The 20,326-nt window shown below is 44.4% G+C and overlaps 1 protein-coding gene across 3 annotated transcripts in view; it reads left to right on the top strand.

Annotated features, from left to right (window-relative positions):
* The window catches only part of BORCS5 (BLOC-1 related complex subunit 5), a 103,837-nt gene extending 84,974 nt beyond the window's left edge, over nt 1–18,863 (top strand). For all 3 annotated transcript variants that reach the window (XM_035028201.1, XM_035028200.1, XM_035028199.1), the window contains one exon: nt 18,133–18,863. In XM_035028201.1, the coding sequence (XP_034884092.1) occupies nt 18,133–18,363 (231 nt within the window). In that variant the 3' untranslated portion in view covers nt 18,364–18,863. The remainder of the gene's footprint in view (nt 1–18,132) is intronic.
* Nucleotides 18,864–20,326: the final 1,463 nt, after the last annotated feature.

The following is a 20,326-nucleotide window of genomic DNA, read 5'->3' as shown; positions in this document are numbered from 1 at the left end:
GATGGGTATTAAGGAGGGCACGTACTGCATGGAGCACTGGGTGTTATATGAAAACAATGGATCGTGGATCACCACATCAAAAACCAATGATGTATTGTATGATGACTAACATAACATAATAAAATTAAAAAACAAACAAAAAACAAAGAGACCCTAAATTTTTTCTGATGCAGCCCTTTCATTGCACAAATAAAGAAAACAAGGTCCTTGAGTTTCTTTGGGATTTGCCCAAGATTTTTATTCTAGGTAAAATGATAAGATATGATAGAAGATCGCCAGCCCTCTTTCCTACATGACCATACTACTTATATTCTACTTCTTTGGAATCTTTCATTTTTATTTTATTTTTTTAAAGATTTTTTATTTATTTGATAGAGACACAGCGAGAGAGGGAACACAAGCAGGGGGAGTGGGAGAGGGAGAAGCAGGCTTCCCACTGAGCAGGGAGCCCAATGTGGACCTCAATCCCAGGACCCTGGGACCATGACCCGAACCAAAGGCAGATGCTTAACAACTGAGCCACCCAGGCGCCCCTTTCATTTTTATTTTAGTTATTCCTTTTTCATGCAGTAGACACTCAACTGATGTTTGAAGGAGTGAGCTACCAGGCATGGGCCGGCACACAGAGCTGGGCAGGGATTTCTTTCTGTTGACAGTACTGGAATCTTTAAGACCTAGGTGGAGCCATTTTCCAAGTATTTGGCCTGACTTCCTGTACCATGCTTCCTCCCACGGGGCTGGGGAAGAGATTGGTCAAGGTTAAATGAATCGCTTACAGTGTTGCACAGAGAATCAGTGTCTGAGGTGGCATTAGCCTTCATTGTAGCTCCTTCAATTAAAAGCCTGGTTCATGTGGATCACTGGCCTTGTGAGGCTGTTACCCTTTACCACCTTGAACTGAATCTCCTTTAAAGTTCAGCCTTGTTAGATTCCTGTTGCTGCTTTTAAACATGCCCTCACACTGTTTTCTGTTTGCTTGACCTCAAATTATGAAATGGGTTGGGAGTGTTTACTTAAAACTTAAAACACAAATTTTGAGGGGCGCCTGGGTGGCTCAGTCGTTAAGCGTCTGCCTTCGGCTCAAGTCATGGTCCCAGGGTCCTGGGATCGAGCCCCACATCGGGCTCCCTGCTTGGCGGGAAGCCTGCCTCTCTCCCCTCCACTCCCCCTGCCTGTGCTCCTCTCTCACTGTGTCTCTCTCTGTCAAATAAATAAATTAAAAGATCTTTAAAAAAAAAAAACAACACAAATTTTGACAAGATCATTGAGATGTTGGGCTTCTTTTTGCTTACGTGTGAGGGTATTTGAAAGAAAGTTTTGTGTTCCCTTTCTATTTTACAAGTTACTCTGTTGTAAATTTCAGGTTGAGACCTTACAATATAATTATAGTTCTCCCCCATTCTTGTCCTTTGGGCAACTTTCTTTTTGGTAAGAGATACAACTGGTCCCTTGGAAGGCAGGAAATGCAGATGGGGGATTGGGCTTATTCTGGTTTGTCTGGCTGTAAGGTAGACCGTACAGTACTTCCTTGGGCTTGGCCCCACACTTCCTTTACACCAGCACTGTCCTGCCAAAAGGCTGAAATCCTGGAAGCGGGCCCAATCTAGTTTATTAATTGCCTTTGGAAATGTAGGCTTGTATTTTTTGGCGAGGCAGGAGCACAACCCAGTTATTTGACTGCTCCAAGATTTAACTCCCTGCTAATTCTGGATACTGACATATGAGCATGTGTGAACAGCAGCCCTCTTCCCCACCCTAGTTTGCTTGCCCTCGACATGCCCCTAGACAGCTGGGGCTGCCAGCTTTTCTAGTACCAGCTGCATGAGCCAGCTACTAGAGCCCCTTCCCTCTCCCGCCCATAGGTCATTTCCAGTCTGCCAGAGTAGGTAGTGTGGAGGCCCCTTTAGCTGCCTCTGGAATCCAAGCGTAATTGCCATCTGTAAGCTAGAGGGTAAGTGCATTAAGGGCACATGGGCTATAGAACTGGAAGTAGGGCTGGGAAAACTTTTCCCTGTCCTGTGTCTCTTTCGGTGAAGAAAAACAATTTTAGCAAACCTGAATGTTGCTGCAGGGCTTGGAACAATGCCTGGCACATAGTAGACATTTAATAAATGTTTGTTAAATGAAAAACTTAATATATTCTTCAATTATTTTACTATCTTTATCATAGTGCCTTTATTCTATTAGGGAAAATAAAGGTTTGAGAGTTATATTAGGTAGGGTAGGCTAGACTGCAGCTATAAATAGATGAAGAAATGTGTAATGTCTCAAATGCGACAGAAGTTTAGTTCTTGCTCATGTTCAGGGTGGATGTTTCTGGATGGTAGCAGGTGACTCTCCTCCCTTGAGTTCAGGGATTTAGGCTCCTCCCATCATGTGGCTCTGCCATACCCAACCAAAGACTACATCCTGATAGCACCCAGTTGGCAGAAGAGGAACGAGAATGGAATAGCACAGATGGGAGATTCTGTGGACCAAACCTGTGTCACACATCACTGTGGCTGGAACTCAATCCCATGGCCGCAGCTAACTCCAAAGTAGGCTGGGAATGTAGTCTATATGCATGCCCAGGGCTGCATTACATTTTGAGCTACGCTTTGAACATCTGTGTCATCTTTCAGCTTACATTCCTAAAATGTGTCTGTAACCCAACTTTGAGATTCAGAAGGGCAAATTTTTATGATAAATTTCACTCGATCTAAGTCCTGTCAATGAAAACCAGGTGATACTATGAAAACACTTAAGCTTTTCACATTAAGTGAAAAATCAGAACACAGCATTATACAGTCAGTATGATTTCAACTATGTTAAATATCTTTTTAAAAAAAGATTCAAAGGAAACATGACAGTTAGTTGTGGTTGCCCGTTAATGATGAGATGATTGGTGGTATTTGTTTTTAGCCTGCTTCGTTCTATTTTCTGTACTTTATATATGTCTATCTTGAGCATATGTTTTTTTCCCAACTTGGAATACCTCTATTCCCCCCCGCCCCCCATAATGTATGAGTCTTATTAGGGCTCTATCTTCCTGGGTGCAGAATTTTGACTCACTGAGATAAGAACATGCCTTTCAGAACTTTGTATGCATGTGCCTTTACATGTCTGCTTCACTTATGAACTCATTCAGCTCTGTGCCAGGCTCTGTTTTAGGTGTTGAGGATATATCACTGAACAAAGTAGAATTCCTCATAGAACCTTACGTGTCTGGGGAAACAGACAATAAAGGTAAAAGAGTAAAAAAAAAACAAAAAAAATGTAAGATAAGTGCTAAGAATGGAAATCTAAGGCAAGAAAAGGGATTTAAAATGTCAGTGGTTTGCAAATTATAGGTAGGGTGGACCAGGAAGACCGTTCTAGAAAGGAACTTGTAAGATAAAGATCTCCTGGCTAGTACAGAGTGAGCCAGGAGACTATTCCTCAAAACTCTGTCTATACCTAAAATTTATCAAATTTTTTTGACCAATGACAATTTCAGTACCCAAAATTCTTGTCCTTATTAACAATCTGCTTATTGTCATACTTATCTGGATGTTCTGAAGTGGAGACTTATTTGCTATCTCTGTTGTTAGTAGGGAGGACACTTGCAGATCCATATTTTTAAAATATCACTAATTCTTTCAGGTCTCAAGGATTCCCAAAGGATTTATCTAGGATGTGTTCTTAGAGCTTGAAGCAACAGTTAGCTTTTTTCTGCCCATGTTGACAAACTATATTTTAAAGATTTATTTGTTTATTTTTGAGAGCACAAGCGCAAGCAAGGGTTAGGGGCAGAGGGAGAGAAGCAGACTCCCCGCTGAGCACAGAGCCCAACGTGGGGCTCAGTTGCATGACCCTGAGATCATGACCTAAGCTGAAATCAAGAGTTGGACGCTTAACCGACTGAGCCACCCAGGCTCCCCGACAAACTAGATTTTAATATTGTAAGCCTTTAGATGCCATCCTGGCATTACTCCACGGTTCATGCTACACATGACTAGAGAGCTTACTACTTGTCTAAGGTCACATCAAACCACTAATAGAAATTGCTCACACAGGGCGCCTGGGTGGCTCAGTTGGTTAAGCGACTGCCTTCGGCTCAGGTCATGATCCTGGAGTCCCTGGATCGAGTCCTGCATCGGGCTCCCTGCTCGGCAGGGAGTCTGCTTTGCCCTCTGACCCTATCCCCTCTAATGTGTTCTCCCTCATTCTCTCTCTCTCAAATAAATAAATAAAATCTTTAAATAAAAAAAAAAAAAAAGAAATTGCTCACACAGAGAGTTAAGGTGACGGCCGCCCTGCAGCCTAGAGTAAGTGGGATCATGAATGGGAAGGTGCTCTGCAGGACTGCGGGGAGCTATGTAAATGAAGAGATCATTTTAGGGAGTAAAAGACATTGATCTCAAATGCAGCAAGACCAGGAGGAAGTGATGTAAACCTGTAGAAGTATGGTATTAGTGGCACTGTTTCAGGAATGATCTCTCCCTAACCCGAAGGCCCGTCAGCCATTCCCTCTTCATCCTTGCCGAGACCTGGAGTCTCTCTGTGAGCACTGCCTCCCCTGCCTTTCCGTCCCGGAGCAGTCACAGTCGTCGTCTCCCACGTCGACCATATTCACACTGCCCTCTGGTCTCTCCTGCTTCTCCGTGTCTCCTGTCTTCCCTCCTGCTGGAGTCTGCTCCCTGTCCCCGCCTGGTGGATCTGACAGTCCCATCAGTACATGCCAACAGCCTGGGCATGCAGCATTCCTGGTTTCCCCGGTCAGAAGCCATCTGCCGCGCTTCTCCCCACGTGCTCAGGCGGTGTCTGCTGGATGAATGTGTGTATTAAGTTGAGCTGTCACCTCAGCCTTCTGTGTGGGTAATGCTGTGGCCGTCACGTGTCCGGTGAGGTCATGCAGCGTAGTGCTTAAGAGCACACCCTCTGGCGTCAACTGAGATACGCCCACATTAGTATGTTCGTATTCTCACGTTCTTTCTTCAGGCACGGGGTAGAGAATTTTGGCAGTAAGTATTTACTTCCACACCACCTGTAAGGCCTGTTCTCTACTCTGAATCAAAAAAGGGACTGTGTTCACAGACGGTTGGGGTGCATACATGGAATTACAGAGCACATGACCCAGTTTGACATTGTTTTAGTCACCTCATCTCAGCTTTAAATATTGACTGTGTCACTTAGGTTCATACAGACTTATCTTTATTTTCCTTTAGTCCTGGACCTTGGTAAGGGGAGTCCGGGTTAGTGACGGGGCTCCCAGATTTTCTTCACCATCCACCCGCTCCATCTACCAGCACAACTTCTCCAGATTCTCTCTTAACATAGTAGTAATAGTAGTCCTGATAACACAGCTGTCACTTTTTACGTTGGACCGTGTGCCAGGGGTGGAATGAGCATTTTACGTGCCCTGTCTACATCTACATTTCCAAAGAAACTGAGTTTCAAAGACCTGAAAGTTAAACCATTCAGGGTGACCCAGCTGTGAAATGGTAGAGCTGGGACTCAAACCCAGATCTAAGACCCATGCTTTTTTTTTTTTTTTTTAAAGATTTGATTTATTTATTTGAGACAGAGAGAACGAGAGAGAGAGCACATGAGGGGGGAGGGTCAGAGGGAGAAGCAGACTCCCCGCCGAGCAGGGAGCCCGATGTGGGACTCGATCCAGGGACTCCAGGATCATGACCTGAGCCGAAGGCAGTCGTTTAACCAACTGAGCCACCCAGGCGCCCTAAGACCCATGCTTTTTCTACTGTTCTACTTTCTTTCTCTTCTGTTCCTTATCCTAACGCCTTGGCTTCCCACGTCCTCTCATCACTCATGTGCAGTGCTCACACACCTTCCCTGACCCCGGCTTCCTTTACAACATTCCCTCCATAATTTCATGATACACTTTTATACTTCAAAAGCAATCCTGACAGGATGCAACCACACTTACAAAAAATAACCCTGAAGACCCCACCGTTACACATTTAAAATGCCAACTCTGCCCTCCTCCAGGCTAACTTTCCACACTTTCCCCTGATAACTCTTTTGAGAAGAGGGCCTTTTACCGGGACCTTGGGGGACTGGTGATAATGAGGGGCAGCCAGAGAGGAGACCTGTGCTGAGGGGCTTCATGCTGCCCCCACTTCCTCTCTGGGAGTACGGAGAGGGACTCGGACTAGAAAGGAGGCGGAACAGAGACTTCTCAAGCCAGAGCCAGAGTGTGTCTGTGTGCCCCGAACTACTGTCTTGCATAGCGTACAGGGAAGGCTCTCCCAAGGGCAGGAGAAGCAGGATTTCTGCCCTGAACTTTTATTTGTACCCTGATGTTTTTCCTCACTTGCTGCCCTTCGGAGGCCCTCACTAGCTCTTTTGTGAGGGATGGAGAAGGAAGGGGTAATCGGCTGGACTTTCTCATACTTAGCTGTGGAAACTGCCTAAAGGCTTTGAGATTCCTCTCCTACCTTCCCTGCTAGGCCTAACACAGTGTAAGAAGGCGTTTGGGGAAGTTGGGCAAGTCATAAAATGACTATTGGAACAAAGTGATGCAATTCAAATTCCTGAGGTCCTGGTATGTCTTAATTCTCTTGAAGGCCCAAATGTGTTTCTTTTAGGAGACATTTAGATACATTGTTTGAAAAAAGGAAACAGGATCACTTCAAAATGTCCATTATGTGGTAATCAATGCCATTCAGCCTGTGTTGTAATTAATGAAAACATTGGGGACAGTCTGCCCATTGTTTGTTCCTTTCGCAACAGGAAATGGCAGACTAATAAGGACCCGGGGAAGGTTTACGTAATTCCAGAAGGAAGTAGAAACTGTGCACAGTTTTGACTGATACCCTCCTAATTGCAGATGTAGGCCCACCTGAGCAGGTTCCTATTCCTAACAGACTTAGAGATGTCTGATTTGACTTTGACATCCATTAACAACAGATTTGGGGGTTCTTTATGGATGGAAATCAAGTCACAGTTTTCACACAGTTTAATTCACTTGACAAAGTAGAACTAACTGTGGAAAAGGAAATGTCACTGGCCGACCTTCGTTCCTTGGGATGGCTGACAGCGACCGTGAGATGTGGAACCCAGCCCGGCTCTGGCGGACCCGCCCAGTGGGCTTCCGCAAATGGCTCGAGCACTCTGGAGTAGTCTTTGACTGTCAAGGATGCCTGCAGCTCCAACATTCTGTGTTTAAGCCCCCTTGGTGAAGTCAAGGGTTGTGTAATGCTTGTACAAGTGAAGCGTCAGAGTCCAAAGTGTACAGACTTTGCCAGTGAAAATGTCATTCCAGTTTATCTGCTGACAAAGATTATTCCCTCTGGTCTCCTCTGTTTTTGTTTTGTAAATATCCATGCTATATCTGGCCATTTGGTTTTTTTGGTCATTAAAAAATAAATCTTGGTGGTTAAAATAGGAACAAAAGTGTGTTCTTTCACTCCACTTGAAAACTGTCAGAAATCGCCATTTCAGTTCATCTGTTAAGGTTTTCAAAAGAAGTATTGAACACATTGTTCAACATGGTATGTATTTAATTGAAATGAATGGACATTCAAATTAATTAGCTCTGGGGAAAAGAGAGGCAAAGATGAGATGGAAAGGCATGGGCTTGAATTCTGGCTTCACTGCTGGTGCTGGCTCTTTGACCCTGGACACTCTTTGTGACCTGAGTCTCTAGTTCCACGTCCCTAGAAAGAGAGTGACATTTTCCCTATAGAACTTCTGTGAGGAACAAAGACTGTGTGTGTGGTACGTAGTACAATGCCTAACATTTAATAGATACTCCAGGTATAGTAGTTGTTAGACATTATCTTATTACATTAATTAAAACAACTAGGGAATTACTGTTATATACTGTGTTCTGCCTACCTGTCATCCCAATATGTATATGTGTTACAAAAAGTTCCACTTGTATGGATTTCAGGTTTTGATTTTGGTAGGTCATGTAGATTGAGATTTGCCAGAGAGGAGTTTCTCGTCTGATTTACAGAGCAAAGGTATGATATGAGGATAAATGGTAAAAGTTTACTTTTATAAGCTGTCCTTGCGAACTGTTGTGTTCAGAAACAGGATTGCTTCAAAGTGTCCAATTTGCGGTAATCGGTGCCATCTAGCCCGTGGTGTAATTAATGAAAACATCTTCCCATTGTGTCCATTGTGCAAGAGAGCGGCATCCTAGAGAAGATTGCCTCAGACAGCTCCCAAATCCTCTGTGGGAATGAGGATCAGGAGGTCAGAAACCCAAGAAAACACATAGTGGACCCAGAAAAGTTTTTGTTGCAACCTAGCATGCACTAACCTTCATAATCTTTGAATCCCCAGCAGAGGGCAAGTGGTGAAGATGTGGTAAGGGATAGAAGATGGAGGGTTGGTCAGAATGGGCCAAACTGGTGGCAAGGGGCTTTTTGACTCGATTCTCTGAAGTGGAGACAGCTACTCATGTGAGTCAAAGACAAAATCAGGTGGTAACTGATAGAACAACTAAGCCCAAGCACCAGGATCTGAGAGTAGAAGAAAGATCTTGAGAAGAAGGTGCCTCCACTATTGGGGGAATGCAAACTGGTGCAGCCACTCTGAAAAACGGTATGGAGTTTCCTCAAAAAACATAACTATGCTGTGATTTAGCAATCGCACTACTAGGTATTTACCAAAGAATATAAAAATACTAATTCAGACGGGTACATGCACCCTGATGTTTATAGCAGTACTATCTACAATAGCCAAATTATGGAAACAGCCCAAGTGTTCATCAACTGATGAATGCATAAAGATGTGGTGTATATATACAGTGGAGTATTACTCAGCCATAAAAAACAATGAAACCTTGCCATTTGCAACAACATGGATGGAGCTAGAGAGTATTATGCTAAGTGAAATAAGTCAGAGAAAGACAAATACCATGTGATTTTACTCATGTGGAATTTAAGAAACAAATGAGTAAAGGGCGGGGGAAGAGAAAGAGAGGCAAAGCAAGAAACAGACTCCTAACGATAGAGAACAAACTAATGCTTATCAGAGGGGAGGTGGGGGGGTGGGTTAAATGGGTGATGGGGATTAAGGAGGGCACTTGCGGGGCGCCTGGGTGGCTCAGTCGTTAAGCGTCTGCCTTTGGCTCAGGTCATGGTCCCAGGGTCCTGGGATTGAGCCCCGCATCAGGCTCCCTGCTCCGCGGGAAGCCTGTTTCTCCCTCTCCCACTCCCCCTGCTTGTGTTTCCTCTCTCGCTGTGTCTCTCTCTGTCAAATAAATAAATAAAATCTTTAAAAAAAAAAAAAGAGGGCACTTGCGATGAGCACCCCATGTTGTACCTAAGTACTGAATCACTATACTGTATGCCTGAAACTAATGTAACACTGTATGTTAACTAACTGGAATTTAAATAAAAATTTAAATTTAAATTAAAAGCAGAAGGTGCCTCTAGTCAGGACCAAGATTAAGAATGCAGCCGTTAAGGGGTCAGTTTAAGAACGAGCAAGGAAGGTTCTGGGAGATTGCTGAGAACTCAGCTTCAGGGTACCTCTCACCCTTTTATAGTGGTACAGTTCAGTGGTTGGTAGTATATTCACAAAGTTGTTCATCTAACACCACTGTCTAATTTCAGAACATTTTCATCACCTATATAAGTTAGCAGTCACTCCCATCCCCCGTTCTCCTATTTCCTGCCAACAGCTCATCTACCTTCTGTCTTTACGGATTGCCTGTTCTGGACATTGCATATACATGGAATCATAATATGTGGCCTTTTGTGTCTGGCTTCTTTCACTTAGCGTACTGTTTTCAAGGCTCATCTCTTTTGTAGCTTAGATCAGTATTGCATGCCTTTTTGTGGCCCAATCCTATTCAGTTGTAGGGAGATAACATTTTGTGTATCCATTCATCCACTGATGGACATTTGGGTTGTTTCTGCTTTTTGTCTGAACAGCGTAGCCATGAACATTTGTGTGCAAGTTTTTGCATGCACATATATTGTAGTGCCCTTGGACAGACACCTCAGAGTGAAATTGCTGGATCCTGTAGTACTTCTGTATTTAACTTTTGGAGAAACTGCCAAACTGTTGTTGAAACAGTGCACCATTTTACGTTGCCTCTAGCGGTGCACAAGGATTTTAGTTTCTCCACATCCTCACTGTCGTCTGTCGTTTTAGCCATCCTAGTGAGTGTGAAGTAGTATCTGTGGTTTTGATTTCCAGTTCCCTGATGACTAATGACGTTGAACATCTTTTCATGTACTTACTGGCCATTTGTTTATCTTTGGGGAAATGAATTTGCAACAGCAGATTTTGCCCTTGGAACAGTACTGATTTATATAGCTATGCTAATGTTCTCTAATCAGGGGAATTGGTCGTTTTGGCACTTAGAATATGTAAAAAGGTGAAGCTTTATGTAAAACACTGAAGCATTTCCAAAGAAGGATGTCTGTCCAGAGGAAGAACAAAGCTGGGGCAGGATTTGGAATGTGGGAAGAGGGGCAGATGGCCCCTGGTGAGCTGGCCTCAGCCCTTCATGGCCTCTGCTTCCCACCCCATATTCATTCCTAAATTGATCTCCTTGGGAAACAGGAACTTAAATGTAGAATGAGTACAAAGAAAGTGAACTATTTATTGAAACCAAATAAAAGTTGACCTTGACACTTAAGTTAACTAAGAGACATTATTACATTAAGAACTGAACAATACTTTTAAAGGGTGGGAAAGATAACATGACTTTTTTTTTTAATGTAGTCTCAGTTGAGTTCTTAAGCAGTCTTTTTTTTTTTTTTTAAGATTTTATTTCTTAGAGAGAGATAGCAAGAGAGAGCATGAGCAGGGAGGAGAGGGAGAAGCAGGCTCCCCACTGAGCAGGGAGCCCGACGTGGGGATCGATCCCAGGACCCTGGGATCATGACCTGACCCGAAGGCAGATGCCTAACTGAGCCACCCGGGCGTCCTTTAAGCAGTCTTTTTTAACATTTTTTTTTTAAACTTAAGTCACTGATAGGAAAACGAGTCTATTGATCATATAAACTTGAATTTTGTTAACTGTGGTACACAGTTTACTGATTTTTCTTTTGATCTGTGAAAAAGGTATTAAACTACCTTTGACTGTCTTGGACATATCTACGATTAAGGTTTTAAGAATTTAGAAGATGTACAGTATCTTTGTGAAGCTCTTACTGTATTATACATCTAACTTAAAACTGTAGGCCTTTGTAGTATGTACCACTACTTTGAAAAGATTACCTTTACTTTGAAAAGGAAGTTACATCAAGCATTTCGATATCTTACATAGGATGACCGACCTGTGCGAAACTAGCATCAAAGCTTATTTTATCAGGAAATCTTTTTTAAAGATTTTATTTTTAAGTAATCTCTACACCCAGGGTGGGGCTCGAAACCACAACCCAAGATCAAGATTGTTGCAGGGTCCACCAACTGAGCCAGCCAGGGCACCCCATCAGGAAATTTTATGCAACAAAATTTTTGAAGCAATGGACTCCTCTTGGGGAAGATACCATTTTTTTTTTTAAGATTTTATTTATTTATTTGACAGAGAGAGACACAGCGAGAGAGGGAACACAAGCAGGGGGAGTGGGAGAGGGAGAAGCAGGCTTCCTGTGGAGCAGGGAGCCTGATGCAGGGCTCGATCCCAGGACCCTGGGATCATGACCTGAGCTGAAGGCAGTCGCTTAACCAACTGTGAGCCACCCAGGCACCCAAGATACCATTTTTTAAAGCTCTTCTGCTTGCTTTCAAAATATTTTTTGAAAAAATATATATACATGCATGTACACCTATATATTTTTTTATTTTACCATTTTATTTTACCACAGACAGTGGAAGGAGTTACTCATTCTCATGGCTGAACACATAAATCAAAAACACATGGAAGGACTTGTAGGTAAATAGTGATTTTAGTTATTATGTAGTGTAAAATGTTTCTGTCAGGAAACTACAAGATGAGTAATGTGACTCTGTTGTAAGGTTTTCAGTAGCAAAGTTTGGAACAAAAATGAAACATGTCAGTGAAAAACACAATGGTAAATTGTCACTGTGATTGTGTAAGCCTTGAAGATGGTTAATGTACTCGCGCCGAGGCATAACAAGTTCTCCTGCCGGTACAACAAAGATACATTGTGTCTGTTGGATACCTCAAATGTCATTTTTTCCCCTGCCCTTATTTACTAAATTCCTTACTTACCCTGTTTTTGTTTTGAAAAGGAATTTTTAGACATAGTTTCTATTTCAGTTCACATATATGTTATAATTTATGGTGCTCTGTTTTTCTGGGGGCTGTTGTAGGCTTTTTGTACGTGTTATCTCATTACTCCTCACATCAGCGTTCTGAAATAGGTACTGTCATTATGCCCAATTTAAGGGTGAAGAAGCTAAGGCTCGAAGAGGTTAAGTGCCTGGCTGGCTTAGTTGGTAGAGCCTGCGACTCTTGATCTTGGGGTCATGAGTTGAAGCCCCACATTGGGCATGGAGGTTACTTTAAAAAGAAAAAGTTACAAAGGTAAGCAGTCATGTGCAGAACCAAGAGTTTGACCCGATTCTGACACCACTGTCTTCATCTGCAAGCTACATAAGTTGGTTGGGAACCTAGAATGATTACTCAGCCTCACCTTAATTTTTTATTTATTGTGTTGCTTCCATAGGAGGCTGCTCCTCACAGAGTGACTCTCAGTCACTCAGTTGGAGCTTAGGAATGCCTTCAGATATCTACATAGGTCATTTGGAGGGTCTGAACAGTCAGTTCACACCTGAGGTAAAAGCTCTGGCTAAACCTTTGGGAAGTGAACTACTGAGAATTTAAGCCAGTGGGTCTGAAAGCATCGGAGTCTGCCACTCGAGCTCAGTCAAGACAGGGGTTTCCATGAAACCGGTCTCCCTGAGGTTCGATGTGCAACGTTATGAATAGCCACTTCTCATTTGGCAGCAGACAAGGAATGGGATTTAGTCTTGGTCATGAGCTAGAAGCCTCCAGAGTGATTTGAGAACTGACTAGAATTTTTTCCCCACCAGGGAAGCTGTGTCAGAGCTTCAGCAAGGGAGTTCTTTTCAGACAGCTGTTTGGTTAGCATCTAGCTACTTTTTTTGTTCCTTTTCTTTTAAAGATTTTATTTTTAAGTAATCTCTACACCCAATATAGTGATTGTTCAATGTGGGGCTTGAACTCAACAACCCTGAGATCAAGAGTTGCATGCTCAACCAACTGAGCCAGCCAGGCACCCTGTTTTTTTTCCCTGATCTGTAGTTCAGTTTACTTAATAGTGCCTGTAGGTGCAATCTTCAGACAAGTTTTACTTGTATACATTTTGAATTCTTTGTCCCAAGAGGGTCAGATTTCATGTCCACATGATCTCCTGGAGGATTCTTCACTGACCCTTTCTCCCCTACCTTTCTTTTTAATAAACTCAGTTCATATTCAACTGATCAGTTGGAGGCTTACTTTCCTGAAAGGGGTCTTAATTCTCCTTTTAAAGATCTTAAAAGCTGATTTTTTTCCCTTAGAAATTTAATTAGTGTTTTAACAAGACAGAAGCCCCGGGGCAGTACTCTTGGAAATATCCCAAATTTGGATTTTTTCTTTCTTTCTTTCTTTCTTCCTTTTTTCAAAGATTTTTTTTTTTTTTTTTTTTTTTTTGAGAGAGAGCACAGGGCAAGGAGCAGGGAGGAGTAGAGGAAGAGCGAGAATCTCAAGCAGACCTCCCCACTGAGCCCCGCGCCTGACGAGGCAGGGCTTGATCTCACAACCCTGAGATCATGACCTGAGCAGAAATCAAGAGTCAGATGCTCAACCAACTGAGCCACCCAGGTACCCCTGGATTTTTTTCTTAATATTGGGCTGTAAGAGTTCTTTACATATTCTAGATGTCTATTATCAGATATATGTATTGTAAATATTTTCTTTTAGTCTGTGGCTTGACTTTTCATTTTCTTAATGGTGTCTAAGCAAAGTTTTAAATTGTGATGAAGATTCTTTGCCTACTCCAGATAGCAAAGGTTGTTCTCCTGTTTTCTTTTAGAGGTCTTATAGTTGTAGCTATTATGTTTAGGACTGTGATCCATTTCATGGTAATTTTTGTGTATGGGGTGAAGGGTAGGGGTCCAGATGTATTTTTTTCCATACAGAGATCTAGTTGTTCTAGCACAAATTATTGAAAAACTTTACTTTCCCCACTGAATTACCTTGGAACCTTTGATTATAGCCCAAAATGATTATATAATTTTTAACCTTTATTCTGTTGAAATGGCAAATTACTTTGTTTTTTGGATGAAAAGGCTTGCATCTTTGAGATAAACCTCACTTGGTTATGATGTACCGTTGTTGGGTTGATTTGCTAATATTTTGGATGTTTCTGACAGTGGACTGCCCAGATGAGCAATTAGGCTGTACTATCCAAATAAGGTGTTTGGAACAAGTTTGAGCACATTCTACAGATAACTCATGTCTTAGTAAAGGCTGTAGGTACACCCACAAATAATTTCACCTTCTTTTTCATTTGTCCTTTGAAGTGTACTGGCATCAGAGACAGTATGTTCATGTCCTAGGAGGCAACATTTGAGGTATGAATTTAAGAGTAAACAGTGAGTTCTATGAGGGCAGGGAATTTATCTCATTCATTTCTACCAGTATAAGATTAAAGGCAAGTGGTGTTACAGAGGTCCAAAATCACAGTGGCTTATACAGAATGGAAATTTCTTCTCTCGCAGGCCTGGTACTACTCTCATCCACAAAAGTCCTCATAGACCTAGTCTTCTAGTGCACTGCTCTACCAACCCTAGGATGTGACCTTACTTATTCTCGTCGTCTGAGGGGGCTGCATCTGCATTCCTGCAGGAGCAGAGTGAGGGAAGGGCTGAAGAAGGAGGAGCAGGGTCTCTGCCAGCTGAGTTTTAAGGAAGATACCCAGAAGCTGCCATGAGAGACTGCCACATATACGTACCTCTGACTAGAACTTAGTCATGTGATGATAGCAAGGTGTGGGTTTTGAGGCAAAGGTTGGGGAAAGTAAGCAGTCATTGTCTGTTGGAAAATCTAATAGCTTTTTCACTTACATGGTTTTTCTGAAACAAAGTTATTTGCAACATTTCCCTTTCTGGGCCTGTTTTCTGGAAGAGTCAAGATACGTTAACAAAGACAGTGGAAAACAGAAGTCATGTTAATGTGCACAGTAAGCTGTGTGGGGTACAGACAGGGTGGTTCTCAGTATCTGTGTCCCCAGGGCCTTGCGTGCGGGATGGCACACCGTAGTACCAGCATAGGTCTGTTGACTGTGTGTATTATCTATCTGCTTCCTCATTAGAATCTCTGTGCCAAAAATAGAAATAGGAAAGGTAAATAAGGATATGTTCCAGATTGTCAAAATGGTAAGATTCGGAATTGCATTGGATACTGTCTTACTGCCTGAAGCCTGGTCAGATGTGCTGGAGTACGTCTGTACACACACGGAGGGAGGCAACAGGGAGCAGCAGCCGTGTTGCCTCAAGAGAGCGAAGGGCAGGGACGTGAGAAATAGGCATCGCCAGTTTTGTTACACTTCCCCGGGTTTTAAAGTCTTACTTGCACCTTGGGGCGCCTGGGTGGCTCAGTCATTAAGCGTCTGCCTTCGGCTCGGGTCATGATCCCAGGGTCCTGGGATCGAGCCCCGCATCGGGCTCCCTGCTCGGCGGGGAGCCTGCTTCTCCCTCTCCCTCTCCCCCTGCTTGTGTTCCCTCTCTCGCTGTGTCTCTCTCTGTCAAATAAATAAATAAAATCTTTAAAAAAAAAAAAAAAGTCTTACTTGCACCAACTCGAGACTTTCCTGGCAGCAGTCAGAAAGAAGGGGGAAAGGTTTAAAAGGCAGTAACTTCTCCATCATGCAATTCAATGTTCTTTAATGCCATGCACCAACTAGAATCTAATGGTACACTCTCTTGCTCGGGGAATACGGGTGAAAGGAAGATGCTAGACTGAGGAGGTTTGGCTTCTAGTTTTGGTTCTGTCGCTGTGAGACCTCACAGGTCACTCAGCTTCAGGTTTCCTCTTCTGTGCTTTTTTTTCTCCATGGACTGTCAGGGAACTGACTCTTGAGAGACGTACTGTCAGTGTGTGTGAACAGCAGGCTCGAATTATGTGTGCTCCCCCAGGCACTAAACATGAAGTGGATTTGGGCAAAAGCTCTGGATACATCAAACATGGGCCCCTGTCAGATGTGGAGATGTGTGGGCGCGTATATGTCATTTGAACAAATACCGCTGTCTGATCAAGTATAAATCCGGGGAGTGGTTGATTGCCAGGCCCTAAGACATGATAAGCTAGAGTCTTGGAGGCCGTTTCAGATAAACTTACAGGTGTTTGTCTAGTCTGGTAGAGTTGGCTGTGGGGAGGATGGGAATGGCCCTGCCAAGTGAAATGTGGTAACTCCAGATGGTTCTGAATGCTGGAGCAGGTGGTTCAGTGGGCTCTGCTGGTTCTTATGAGGATTCCAGCAAGCTCCCAGGTCACCCACTGTCTTTTGGAAGGTGGAGTGTTTCTAGGTGCTGGATTGAATTGCCATTCTGAAAAGGCCCAGTGCTTGGCTCTCAGGAACACTATAATTTACTAGCCCACTACCTTCAAAGTGCTGAATGATGGAACAGGGTTGCAGAGAACCATCTGAAGGTATAAATTGCTTCCACAGTATCGGAAGGTGGCTGTTTCCCTCCCCACCCTTCCTCCCACTAGCTGTTTTTTTGTCCCCTGAGCATTTCAAAACAAGTGAGGAAAGAACCAACATAGAAAAAACAAGCACGAAGTTCTTCTGACACCTTCCTTACTCGCCATCCTTCTCTCCACACCCGCCCGCCCCCCCCACAAACAGTATAAAAATAGAACTAGTTATTTTTTCTTAGGGATGGCTTTGGTCTCCTCCTGTTTGTTTGTTTCGTTCGGTGTTTTTGTTTGTTTGTTTGGAGGGAGGGGAGGAGGGGCAGAGGGAGAGGAAGAGCAAGAATCTCAAGCGGGCTCCGTGCCCAGCACGGAGCCCAATGTGGGGTTTGATCTCACGACCTTGAGATCATGACCTGAGCTGAAACCAAGAGTGGATGCTTAATTGACTGAGCCGCCCGGGTGCCCCGTGTGTTGGTTTTTATCACACCATTTCCAGAGGCTCTGGTAACATGTATTAGGTGCCATCACTCTGCATGAGGCTGGGGGTTGGGACAGGGGCATATGCGCTCCTGGAGTGGATAAGAACGAGGGGCTGAAGTAGCATTTGAACTCAAACTTAAGGGTCGAAATTGGGGTCTTGGTAGTTTGTGTTTTTCCCTACACAGGAGGGGCGGGTATAGACACCTGACAGGCTGGACGTTCCTGCCCCCTATTTTTATCCAGGTGACAGGTTCCAAAAAAACTTCCCCAGGGGAAGAACATAGTCACAAAAGGGGAGCACAGAGCCTAACATTTGTTTAACTGGGGGAGGGAGTGCATGGAGCAGTTTGCCTCACAACAGTGTGGTGCGCGGTATGGACTTGAGCCCTGGCTGTCAGAGAAAGCCAGCCCTTTCCCTGCACTTGTCCCCAAGGGGCCACCGCCCTGCAGCCATTCAAGGAAGACAGGGAGGAGTGACAAATGTGAAGCACCTCTGAGCCATGCCAGGTCCTGTGCTCGGTGTGTTCTCTCACTCCATCCTCACAGCTGGGGAATCCGTTCCCCTGTTTGGTTTGGTTTTTTTTAAGATTTTTATTTATTTGAGTGAGAGAGAGCGAGCATGAGCAGGAGGAGCGGCAGCAGGAGAGGGGGAAGCAGACCCCCCACTGAGCAGGGAGCCCGATGCGGGGCTCGATCCCAGGACCCCGGATCATGACCTGAGCCCAAGGCAGACGCTTCACCGACTGAGCCACCCAGGCGCCCCTAGGTCCCTGTTTTTTGCAGATGTGCAAAAAAAGGTAAGTAGTATCAACTGAGGTGGCAGAGCCACATTCAAACGCTAGTCTGATTTCCAAGCCCAGGATTCTTTGAGAGAGAGGGAAAAAAATCTGAGGGTCTCAACAAGGTCTATAAGTGGCCCACATGCCCAAAACAGAGCCAGAAGCAGTCATCTCTGAGTCCCCCTCCAAAGATGACTGGGGGGCAGCAGTTGACAACGCTGAGCCGGTCAGCTTCCATTTGGCACCTGGTCCTCTGGAGAGGACTTGCTTCAACTAGGTTTAACGTATTTCCCTTCTTTCCTCCCTCTACAGATGGATTTGTCTGTAGAAACTCTCTTCAGCTTCATGCAAGAGCGCCAGAAAAGATACGCCAAATACGCGGAGCAGATCCAGAAAGTCAACGAGATGTCGGCCATCCTCCGCCGCATACAGATGGGCATTGACCAGACTGTGCCCCTGATGGAGCGGCTCAACGGCATGCTGCCGGAGAGCGAAAGGTTGGAGCCCTTCAGCATGAAACCAGAGCGAGAGCTCAAGCTCTAGAGCCGCCTCTCCCCTCCGGCCGGGCTGCTGTTCTGTGGGAGCAGAGCCTGGCACCGCCAATGCCCTGAGGACATTTGGAACCAAAGTCCCGGGAGGTGACTGGATCGTGAAGCTGTTTGGAGGCTCTGGGACTCCCGGAAGGGCTGTGAAGCGGCCGGCTGGCCTGCAAGTCTGATCCTGCCCCGCCTGTCCCCTTGCCTTGATGCATTTTTCCCTTTGCAAAACGAACCAAACTAATTCTCGGTGCTAACCGAAGTTGGAGCATTTGAATTAGTAGGAATTTATTACAGAACTGTGTCGGGAATTCTTTTTATTTTGTTTAGATTTTTTTTTTTTTTAATCGAGAGTGTATATTGTCAAGTCTAGCTTGCAGAGTGAAACTACAGAGAGAAGGGGAGAAATGTTTTAAGAAGCTCTGTGTCCTCGATGCCTTTGTGAAATTTTACTCAGTAGGCTTTCCACGTTATGAATTGTAAACATAAAGAGCTAATTTAATCTAAGTCTCCGTGTTGTTACTGTTCCTACTCTGTTGACGTCACATCAGGTCTTTATCTGGGGCACCCTGTTCCTGCCGGGGCTTACCACTGGTGTTTTTGTTGTGTGCTGGGTTATGGTGTCCCTCGTGTGTCGTCCTCGGAGACTGAGGACTTCCTTTGAACACCCTCATCGGGCTCATCTCCCACTGATAACTGGTTTCCTTAATGCAGATGTGGTTTAGGTTTCTTTTTTATTACATCAGCACTGGCAAGACTCCCAATTTCTGTAAGAAAGTTTTAACCACATTTATTTTACTAGCCTGGCAACCCTGCAGCGTTAGGCAGCCTTTGAAATGCCTGCAGCGGGCGTGTATCGAACCCACTTGATGCGCCTAACATTGTGCCCCGACTACAAACAGGGCTCTGTGGTCCCGGCCCTTGTTTCCTGCTGAACTGCTGGGAGTTTAGGACAGGAAGCCACCTGAGTAACCACAGAAGTACTTAGTGCAGGAGTGCGCAAATCAACTGTCCCCAGGGAAGAGAAGACTGACGACACAGAGAAACAGAATGGAGGGACAGATGGAGGCAGGCACATTGCGACCAGGAGCTGGGGCAACGGGGACGCCTCTGGGGCCAGGACATCCTGTCAGGACTCACCTCGCTCCCTTTATTAAATCCTCTAAACTTCAGAAGGTGTTTTTTCGATGTCAGAAACAGCCTTTGGTATATTTATAACCTTAAAGTTGATCCACTTACTTTAGCATCTCTCTGGTAAACTTCATCTGATTCTCATCTCAGATTTTAAACATACTATTTTGGAAGATTCTTCGTACCCAGGATAAAACGTAGGACATAAGACAACTGGATGACAGAAGAAACCTGAGCATTCGAAGCTAAATGGAAAAAAATTTTTAATTCGGACACGGGGGGAAAAAAAAAAAAAACAGCTTCTAGGATTTTCAAAGGAGCAACCCAAAAATGTCAAGATTGTTCATCCCTCTGAGCTGGAAAGACCAGGTGGACACCAGAGCCCAGGGAAGAGGCTAAGGCAGCGTCCCCCTCCGTCAGGGGGCAACCTTCACATGGCGTTTCTGCCTTCCTGGAGACTGATGCTTTCCTTTCCCCATTAGGAAGGTGGGCTAGAGATGTCCAGCCTGAGGCAGTAAAGTGGCCTGTGTCATGGAGGGCTCGGAAGCCATGAGCTGGGGAGGGAGGAACTTGCCCTTTAACCTTTGTTGGGCCACGCTGGTCAAAGAAGGCTGTGTTTCTAATGCCTTTTGATGGTCAGGATTTTACTGGGTCTTAAACCATTTCTAGAGCAATTTATTCATGGGTACAAATCCAGAAAGATGTTTTGTTTCTTAGAAACCTATTAATAGCTAAGGTTATTTTAGCAAATGTCACGGAGGGGAGGGTGGCCACGTTTATTGAATGATGCGTCTTCCCTCCGCTGACGCGCAGAACCCCTTCCGTCGTGCTTCACATTT

The sequence above is a fragment of the Mirounga leonina genome, unplaced genomic scaffold (assembly GCF_011800145.1).
Source record: "Mirounga leonina isolate KUSES-001 unplaced genomic scaffold, KU_Mleo_1.0 Mir_201, whole genome shotgun sequence".
NCBI classification, from domain to species: Eukaryota; Metazoa; Chordata; class Mammalia; order Carnivora; family Phocidae; genus Mirounga; species Mirounga leonina.
This window is presented reverse-complemented; position numbering and strand designations above follow the sequence as displayed.